Below are 10,212 nucleotides of genomic sequence, written 5' to 3'. Positions count from 1 at the left end.
GCTAAAGCTCCTTCAGATTAGTTTAATACAGAGCTGAATGGCCAGTAGCTAGGCAGGAGGTTTGGCCCAAGAGAGATGCTAGAGGATATGGATAAAAAATAGGAGATGCAAAGTGGAAAAGAGGTAAAAAGTCACGAAGCAAAATGTAGATTAAAATAAATGGATTAATTTAAGTTATAAGAGCTAGTAGAGGGGCTGGACAGATGGCTCAGTGGTTAAGAGCACTGGCTGCTCTTCCAGAAGCCCCAGGTTCAATTCTCAGCACCCACATGGCAGCTCACAACTGTCTGTAACTCCAGTTCCAAGGAATCTGACACACTCACAATACACATAAAATAAAATAAATTATTAAAAAAAAGAGCTAGTGAGACAAGCCTAAACCATAGGCTGAGCTTTCATAATTGTAAGTCTTGTGTCATTTTATGTGAGCTGGTGACCCAAAGAAAAATCCATTACAGAGGATGCTGTGTCCCCACAGTAGATTGTCATGTGGGTGCTGGTGTTTGAACCTGGATTCACTGGAAGAGCAGCCAGTGCATTTAATTGCTGAGCTCTCTCCAGCTGCCTGGAATTTTTCAAAAGTATAATCTGTTATCAGACCTAGAGATAAAGCTAATGTCATTTACAGTGCTGACAAGTCCTTGGTCCCTTGAACTCTGCTAAATGCAGAGTTGTGCCCATGAGCTCCACCTGGGGAATTGAAGAACCCACCTGACTCCATTTTGGTGGCAGGAGCCATTATGCTGTATTTTTAAAAATGAGTTTTCTGTTTACTGTTGAGAGTTGAGTTGCTCACAGAGCCACAGACTGTGATCGTGTAGTGGGGTCTCATTCCTGAAGGGGCCCAGCTCGGCAGCCATCTCGACAGCTCATGGTCCTGTGCAGGCAAACGGGACCAACGAGAAGCATCCAGCTCTCAACCATGTGCACAGCAGATGCTCCGCTGCCCCTCCCTGCCCGACACTGGGACAGCTCTATGCAGAAAGACAACCACACCTGAAGCAAGGGCTCACGTAAGCCCCCACACAACTGTGCGATAAGTCTCTGGTTATACTTTAATAAAACCAAATAAACAGAACCAAAACTCTGGTTATCTCTGCTGCAGACACAGTGCCGGGATATCTTAACAAACTTCTACTCCCCATGTGGTCCTGTCCAGTTCGCAGCTGCTTCCCCACACACCCACACACTAGGTTCCCCAGTGTGAATCCCGGTCTGTTGCCCTTTAATAAAGGCATTCTATGGCCACTTGCTGAGGTGGAAGAGGTTTTGTTTTGTTGTTTTTTTTTTTTTTATTATGTATTTGTTGTGTGTCTGTGTGCATACATGGGCTGCAGGAAGTCAGAGAACAACTTACGGCATTTGGTTTTTCTCCTCCGACCACATGAGTGCCTGGGAAGCAAACTCAGGCTTTGCAGCCTGTGCCTTTACCCACTGGGCCAGCTTGGCAGCTCCAAAAGCTTTATTTCTGCTCAAGCCTCAAACCTCCCTTCCACAAACAGGAGACGCGGTGAAAGAGCAAGAAGAGAAAGGAGTTAAAGTGCACACAGATAACACTCAGGACAAGGGCAAATTTCTCAGCTGACATGGCCAGAGCTGTCACCGGCTCTGCCTGCATACTGCAGAGATTCCCTTCCCTGTGTCAGGTTCCTGGCAGAACTTCCTCAGACTCAGGGAGCTACAAACAGTTCACTCAAGGACCACATGGCTGCTAGGCTTGAGAACCCCGGCCACAGTTCTTCAGGGAAAGCCCATCTGCCTCCAGGCGCCTTTATACTTTTCCACGCCTGTGAGTTCTCTGATGCCGCGTGAAAAAGCCCAAGTGGCGGAAGCCCTTCCCACAGTGCTCACACTCGTAGAATCTCTTTGCCAGGTGGACCCTCTGGTGGATACTGAAGCTCTTGGGCCACCGGAAGGCCTTCCCACACTCGTCACAGGTGTAGGGCTTCTCTCCGCTGTGAATCCGCTGGTGGTGGCTGAGGTTCTCTTTGGTACGAAAGGCCTTCCCACAGCTGTCGCAGTAGAAAGGCCTCTCCCCAGTGTGAACGCGTTTGTGCCGGAGGAGGTTTGACTTCTGTTTGAAGGCCTTCCCGCAGTCACTGCACACATATGGACTGTGTTCAGTGTGGATCTTGCGATGCTGTGTTAGGCGGTCCTTCCAGTTGAAGGCCTGTCCACACACCTCACAGCCAAAGGGCTTTTCACTTGTGTGATTTCTCTGGTGGCGCAGAAGGTTTGAAACCCAGCGGAACGTCCGGCCACACTCAAAGCACTTAAAGGACCTGGTTCCGGTGTGTACTGTCTGGTGAGCAGCCAGCCGGCTATAGCAGCTCAGTGCCTTCCCACACGTACCACAGATGAAGGGCTGTCTCCCTGCACCGTTCTTGCACTGCTCTGTGAGGCCTGGTTGCTTCTTGCAGGACTTTCCAGACACCTGGTTTTGGAAAGCGTCCTGTCCGTGCACTCTCTTCCCAGAGGTGGCTCTGGGAAGGTTCACCTTACCCGATGTCAGGACACTCTTCAAGGCAGGCCCTCTCTTGGCTCCTGTCTGTGGGTGGGCCCTCTCATGAGCCGAAGCCAGATCATGGGGTCTCTTAGGATCCACGGACTTTCTGCCTCCTGTGGAAGAACAGACACATTTACATGGAACTGGTTCAGCGACAAGTCGGCTCACAAAGATGAAGAGAAAGCTATCAAGTGTCAACCAACTCAATCTACTGAGGGAATCAAAACGACATGAATTATGAAGAAAATGTGTTCAGTGCATACAGATGAGCTTAAACTAACAAGCCTTAAAGTGAACCCAATGTTCACCTGACCCAGATAGTGGAAGACAGGGCCAGGTGCTCCAGCACAAAAGAAACCATAATAGGCTTAGATGGCCCCAAACCCACCAAAAGCCTGCGTCAGTCCAAGTAACGGGCCTTATTCCTACCATGGAAGTGAACCTGGGGCAGGCATTCAGAGCTGGCTCTCTGCAAATTAGAACCGTTCACCCTATGAGCCATATCTTCCCGCAAACAGAGGCCTGAGGCACTCCCCAGTTGGGGGCTCCACACAATCTGGGGCCCTCCCAGCTTATCTCAAGTACACAAAACCACTTTGTTTCACTTCTGGGAGGATGTGGAGTAAAAAATAAAAACCCAGCACAGAGATATAGCTCAAGAAAAGCTTCTCACCGCTCAACTAAGGCCTTGAGTTCTATGCCTATCAAGGCAAAACAAACAAACAAACAAAAAGACCCTCCATAGAACCTGAAGGAAAAAGCCAGGTTCTATCCCAGTTTTACAAATGAGCAAACAGAAGTGAAATAGAGAACCTGCCCCAGTATCACGAACCTGGAACATATCTTCTGCCAAATGGCTATCACAGTCAGATCACAGCTGCTCCTAGACTTCCCACAGACAGCGTTAGGACACTGCCTCCCTTTCCCAAACACCTCCACTTCCATAGCAACCTCATCACAAGGGTCTGTTGGCGTATGTACACCCCCCCCCATCAGAGCTTCATGGCAGAAATATGCCACTCCTGCACCTCCAAAGTCCCTAACTAAAGTGCTCTGCAGGCGGGAGAGATGGCTCAGAGGGTTAGGAGCACTCGTTATTCTTCCAGAGGTCCTGAGTTCAATTTCCAGCAACTCTATGGCAGCTCACAACCATCTTTAAGATCTGATGCCCTCTTCTGGCATGCAGGCAGACAGAACACTGTATATATAAGTAAAGAAATAAATAAAGGCACTCAGCATCTACTCTCCCACTGTGTCTGTCTGGGGGTAGGAAAAGTAGCCTTACTCAGTGCCAGGAAATATGGGACGGTTGACCAACACCAGCCCACCCTCCATCTTGCTTACCTGGGCAGACACCTTTTCGAGCTTCTAGAAACTCAAGTCTGTCCCAATCTTCAACCCATGGTTCATCCCACAGTTCCAGGTGAGAAATAAGGTCTGGTCTAGGGCCGCAGTATCCTTTTCAAAAGTGAGAAATGGTATCTGATTTGTGTAAAAGACAACGTTAAAGCCAGGACTCAGACTAGCTCTGGGAAGTACAAGATGACCCCAGCAGCCCGGTCAGCCCTTGTCGATCCCTTGTAGAAGCTGCCTAGAAGTAGGAATGAGGCAGAGAGAGGGGCTTACAGGAGGGAGACGGGAATGTGCATGTATCTGCACATGAGCATACACACGCTGACACAAAGCCCAATGTAGTTCTTTGAGGAAAGAAGTCAGGCTACCCCCAGAGATGCCCTTGATCAGACGCGGTCCAGGGGTCTTTATCCAGGACCCACCAGGCTCCAGAAACTAACATGCAGCCCTTACCCAGTTCGATGAAGTTCCTGAAGTTTTCCAGCATCACATCCCGGTAGAGGGTCCTCTGGTTAGGGCTGAGACACTCCCATTCCTCCCTGCTGAAGTGCACGGCCACATCTCTGAAAGTCACTGGCACCTGGTACACAGATGGCTCCGGGACTGCCTGCTACTGAGAGAGTGTGAGTCAGAGAGAGCATGCAGGAAGAAGGGGTAGGGCAGGCAAAGAGCTCGGTGACGGTCAATATTCAGAGAATCACCTAGGAGACACAGCCCTGTGGATGTGTTTGTGAGGGTGTTCCCACACAAGACTAACCAACCCTGAATGTGTGCACGATCATCCCATGGGTGTGGTTCCAGTCTCAGGAAAAGGGAAAGACAGCCGGCTGAGCGTCAGCATTATCTCTGCCTCCCGGCCAAGGATGCAATCTGTCCATCTGCAGCTCCAGATCCTGCCTCCACGATGGGCTGTGTCCCTTCAAACTGTAAGCCTAAACAGCCTCTTCCTCCCCCAGCTGCTTCTGTCACAGCAATGAGGAAAGTTACTGACACAGAAAACCTCCTCACTGGGCTGGGCATATAATCCTCTAATTTATTCTGTGCCATTTGAAAATGAAACAGTTTAATCCCAGTGCTCAGAGGCAGAGGCAATAGGATCTTTGAGTTTGAGGCCAGCCTGGTCTACCCTGAGAGTTCCAGGACAGCCAGAGCTACACAGAAAAACCCTGTCTTGAAAAACAAAAACAAAACAAATAAATAAATAGATAAATAAATAACAAAACCAAAAAGAAAGAAAGAAAATGAACCATTATTAGTCACTGTTGTGGTTTGGCTGCAGGCACAGCATGACCTTCCCTTCAGATCAGCCATTGCTGTCAAGAAAGAGAGATAATCTTGATTCTGTAACCAGGACAACAAAACAAACAAGCAGTACAGTAATAACTAGGTGTGCCACAATGATCATGAGAGCATTAAACTCTAGTAGGAGGGGAGGCCACCATCCCAAGCTTGCCTGTGATCCCTCTCCTTTCCACTTGATCCAGGGTCCAGATAGTGAAATGGTGCTACCCACATGCAGGGTAGATACTTCTGGTACAACTAATCAATTAAGAACATCCCTACCATCACCACCTGGAGGCTCATGCCTTAATCCCAGTACTTGGGAGGCAGAGGCAGGCAGATCTCTGTGAGTTCGAGGCCAGCCTAGTTTACCAAGCAAGTTTCAGGACAGTCAGGGCTATGTGGAGAAGCCCTGTCTTAAAAAAAAAAAAAAAAAAAAAAAAAAAAAAAAAAACAACCAAGAAAAAAAAAAGGGAAGAAAGAAAGAAAAAGAGGAGAAAAGAAAAAGAAAGAAAGGAAGGAAGAAACTCCCCCCTAGTTGGGTGTGGTGGCTGAGGGAGGTAAATCTTTGTGAGCCAAAGGCCAGCCAAGACTACACAGAAAGACTGTCTCAAAATAAACTAAAAAAGAAAAATCCTCAAAGGCATGCCCGAGGCCCACCTTCCAGGTGAGTCTCTCAAGTTGAGAGTTCACATAATCAGCACCTCCTTATTTAGAGTGAACAGGTCTAGTCACGCTTCCCAAGGAAAAGCTACTAAATTTATAGGACAAAGGAGAAAACCAAAACTATAATCATTTTGATTACCTCAACAGATCTGAGGTACTGTCAGTTTCAAACACATGAGAGCTGGGCATAGTGGTGCATACCTTTAATCCCAGCATTTGGGAAGCAGAGACAGGTGGATCTTGAGTTCAAAGCCAGCCTGGTCTACATAGGAGGCTCTAGAACATACGGGGTACAAGTGTCCTCCCACCCCTAAACCCAAAAGATGGACATGCAACTCAAAGGAATAGAATATGATCAGAAATGGAATCCATAAACAGTTATATTGTTTTTCTTTTCCCCCCTCCCAGAGACAAGGGTCATGACATGTTTTATGAGAAGAGCACTGAAGGAAATAAAAAGACGGGTTAGAGCCGGGCGATGGTGGCGCACGCCTTTAATCCCAGCATTTGGGAGGCAAAGGCAGGTGGACCTCTGTGAGTTCAAGGCTATCCTGACTTGAAAATGTCCTCTCCCTCAAAAAAAGAAGAAAGAAAAAAGAAAAAAAGATGGATTATGCTGGTGTGGTGGTGCACACCTTAAATCCCAGGGCTTGGAAGGCAGAGGCCATAGGGTCTGCCAGGCTGGTCTGCTTAGCCAGCTCTGGGCCAGCCAAAGCCACAAAGACAGACCCTGTCTCTAAACAAATTCTCTTTAAAATTAATTTTAAAATTAAATTGAAAATTGGGGGGGGGGTGGCATGTGTCTTTAATCCCAGCACTCAGGAGGCAGAGGCAGGTGGATCTCTGGGCTTGAGGCCAGCCTGGTCTACAGAGTGAGTTCCAGGACAGCCAGGGCAATGGCTGTTCTCTACAGAGACTCAATCTCAAAACCAAAGAGCTCAAGGCCAGATGTGCTAGTTTCATATTTGCAGCTGTGATGAAATTCTGACAAAAACAATTTAGAGAAGGAAGGCATGTCTAGCTTACAATTTCAAGTTATAGTACATCGCTATGGGGAAGTTGAGGCAGGAATTCAAGACAGCTAGTCATATCAGAGTCAAACACAGAAGAACGAACAAATAAAACGTCTAGAATTCAATTGCTTTCTCTAATCTCCCAGAGTCCAGGGCCCCAAACCTGTGTCTGCCCATATCAATTAATCAATCAAGGCACGCCTAGAGGCCAGCCTAAATTCAAGGATCTCTTACGGGGCAGTCTTCCCAAATGATTCTACATTGTGTCAAATTGAGAAATTAATCATTACATCCACTTTGCCAACACAGCTATGTCAAAGATAGCTCCAGATACTTAAAAAGCAAGCCAAACAAAACAAAACAAAGTTACAAAATTTAATGGAACCAGCAAAATTTAGATTTTTCTGGCTTTAAAAAGGAGTTAGGAAGAGGAAAAGGCGAGCTAGAGAAAATGTTCCTGAAAGATCCCAGAGTTGGGAGACTCTCACTCAAATCTCAGGATAACATGACACCCTCCCCCCAAGAACTCACAAGAAACCATCCTTGCTGTAATCACACGAGGTTTATTGACAGGAACCAGTGCTCTGGGGCCGAGACTCATATCCCACCCAGGGGTAGAGCAGTTCAACCCTGAGTAGCTGGGAGAAGGGTTATTTAAGGGAAGAAACCACAACCCAAAGGGGGTAGGGAGGGCTACATTGGAAGATTCCGAAAATACCAGTGATAATCACAAGGGGGTAACTTCCCGTTTCTCAAGATTGTTCTCAAGATTATAATCTAACTTTGTGGTCAGCCAGTTCCTGGAACAAAGTCACTGAACCGGCTAACCTAGATTTTTGGCTCTACTCTTCCTGCTAGGGGGTCTGGATTTATCCTGGTCTTTCATTCCCAATTCATCTTTCTGCCAAAGAACGGGTAGTATCCAGAATAACTTCTACAAACTAACGGTAAAAAGAGGAAAACATTATATAAAGATAAAAGCTGCACTAATCCTAGCACTCAGGAGACAGAGGCAAACGAGTCTAGCACTAGAGGCCAGCCAGACTACAAAAGCGAGAGCCCGTCTATAACTGGGAAACTATTTTAACAGACAGCACAAAAGTTGTGCCTAGGGGCATTCAACCTTTGACACCGGTGACTGGTCAGCGACAAACGCGTGGGTCTGCATTCTTATCTATAAACGACCTGCAAGGCTGCAGGTTGGAAAACACCCGCGAGACCCGAAGCTCGGGGAAATTCGGGTCCTGATAGTGACTGCCAACCACACACCCTGGTTGATAAAACGAGAACACTGCCCCTCATCTGAACACCTGAACTGGTGCCACGAGCCTGGCTGAACTTCGAAGACTGAGAGCAGGGGAGCGTGGGAAATCTACCGAAAACAGAGGACTGCAACCTGGAGGGCAGGAGCCGACAGAGACCCGAGGGCTGCACGAGCGCCGTGCCAGCGAGCAGAACGAAACCCAAGCGCGAGTGTCGTGGGGATCCAGGTGGGCGCGAGGGTCCGTACTCACCGGAGGGTCCTCGCGGTGAGCCCGCGGGGGAGGAGCGCTGCCCCGTCGGAAGCAACACTTGCGTCGAGCCTCCAGAGGAGCAGCGGCAGAGAGGTGCGGACGCATCTGAAGGGTGCCGGAGTCCGGTCGGCTTCAGCTGCTTCAGAGCAAGCGCAGCGTCGCGGAGCAGGGCGGCCCAGAGCTGCACGCCACCGGACGATCGCCGAGCTCCTGCAGCTCCGCTTGTCAGTTCGGCTGCGCGCCGCCCTGAGTTCAACTCACTAGCGGAAATACGCCAGCGACTGAAACCGTTTCCGGCACCTCTAGGAGCCGCGATTCAATGGTGCGCTCCTGAGGAGCCCTTGGGAAGGCGGAACTGTACTCCGAGCCGCCGTCCGCAGAAGGTCCGCCCTCCTGGAGCCCCGCCTGCTGCCGGCAGTCGTGCTTGCTGTGCACCTGGTTGGTGTGCCCCTGTTTCCATCTGAGTGCCCTGTCTTTCTGGTCCCTCCACCTTGGAGGCTGGGCTGGGCTCTGGTGCTCCTGAGCCCTCTAGGAGTTTGTTGTTTTTCAAACAAAGTTTTTCTGTGTTAGCCCTGGCTGTGCTGGAACTCGCTCTGTAGATCAGGCTGGCCTCAAACTCAGAGATCAGCCTGCTTCTGCCTCCCAAGTGCTGGGATTAAAGGCATGCGCCACCATGTCCGACTTCTTTATTTTTTTATGATATGTATAATAAAGTATGATCAAGTACAAGTAATAAAACAATTTCCATTTTAGCCTGTTGAGTGTACCAATAGTGTAGGGACCTGCAGTTTTGTGTTTTGCATGATTGAAAGCACGTTACCATAAAAATCAGAAATGCCCCTGTCCAGGGAACTTTCTTCAGTTCCTCCCCAGCAGCCAGGGTCAACAACATTCTTTCTTTGGAATCTGTCCTAGGATCTTCTCTACCCCAGGTTTGCCAGGTTCATTCATGTAGTGGCATGAAGCAGAATTTGCCACCTCATTCTGTTTACTCACCTGTCAGTGGCCATTGGGGCCACTGTGGTGCTAGATTTAAACCTAAAGACCCAAATTTACTTGTAATTCTAGTTTAGGCAACACTTCATTCCACAAAATAAGATAATCCCACGAACTGCAGATGTCTGTTTTACAGAGAGGAAGTTAGATCTAATGGAAAGAAAGAAAAAGGCAGAAACAAGACTGGTCTTGTCAAAATTACTTTCTTCTAAGGCAAGAGACGGACAATGAAAAAAAAAAAAAACAGCAGGGACAGAGTTAGTCCAGGTTGCTTTCCTGTAAGGACTAGAGCAGAGCAAACTCCTGTCGTGCTCACTGAAACCCACCCTCTCCCAAAAGGTGAGACAGCAGCCTAGTTTCCGTTTGATTCCTGACAAGTGAGTATGGCTGACTCCTTTGCTAAGTCTGGTCAGCTAAGGGCCCAGTGCAGGAGCCTAGTGCCAAACGAGGGCCTCTTGTGGACTTTGTTGAGCAAGGGTGCTGTGAACACAGGTGTATATTACCTGTTTAAATTCACTTCTTTGGGTTATGTACTCAGGAAATAGAATTTCCAAAATTTTCTAGGTTATATGTTAATTCTATGTTTGATTTGCTGAGGAATCAAAACACTGTCTTTACATCAGATGCACCTGTGCTCGGAGCAGCAGCCCCAAGGGGTTCAATTCCCCGTCCTCACCAACCATGTAAGTTGCTTTTGGGCTTTTTGTTTTGCTTAAATTGTAATCATACTATTATTATTATTTTGGTTTTTTTGAGACAGGGTTTCTCTGTAGCTTTGGAGCCTGTCCTGGAACTAGTTCTTGTAGACCAGGCTGGCCTCGAACTCACAGAGATTTGCCTGCCTCTGCCTCCCGAGTGCTGGGATTAAAGGCATACGCCACCA

The 10,212-nt window shown here is 48.2% G+C and overlaps 1 protein-coding gene across 1 annotated transcript; it reads right to left on the bottom strand.

Annotated features, from left to right (window-relative positions):
• Positions 1-1,055: 1,055 nt before the first annotated feature.
• Positions 1,056-8,568, bottom strand: Znf707 (zinc finger protein 707). Its single transcript, XM_057792078.1, has 4 exons — positions 8,334-8,568; positions 4,313-4,469; positions 3,851-3,964; positions 1,056-2,619 (listed from the first exon to the last, which is right to left on the bottom strand). The coding sequence occupies exons 1-4, from the start codon at positions 8,436-8,438 to the stop codon at positions 1,772-1,774; spliced, it is 1,224 nt and encodes a 407-aa protein (XP_057648061.1). The 5' UTR covers positions 8,439-8,568; the 3' UTR covers positions 1,056-1,771.
• Between the last annotated feature and the right edge of the window lie 1,644 nt (positions 8,569-10,212).

This window comes from Chionomys nivalis, chromosome 17 (genome assembly GCF_950005125.1).
Source record: "Chionomys nivalis chromosome 17, mChiNiv1.1, whole genome shotgun sequence".
Lineage (NCBI taxonomy): Eukaryota > Metazoa > Chordata > Mammalia > Rodentia > Cricetidae > Chionomys > Chionomys nivalis.
Note: the sequence above shows the minus strand (reverse complement) of the source record. Positions and strands in the feature narration are given on the sequence as shown.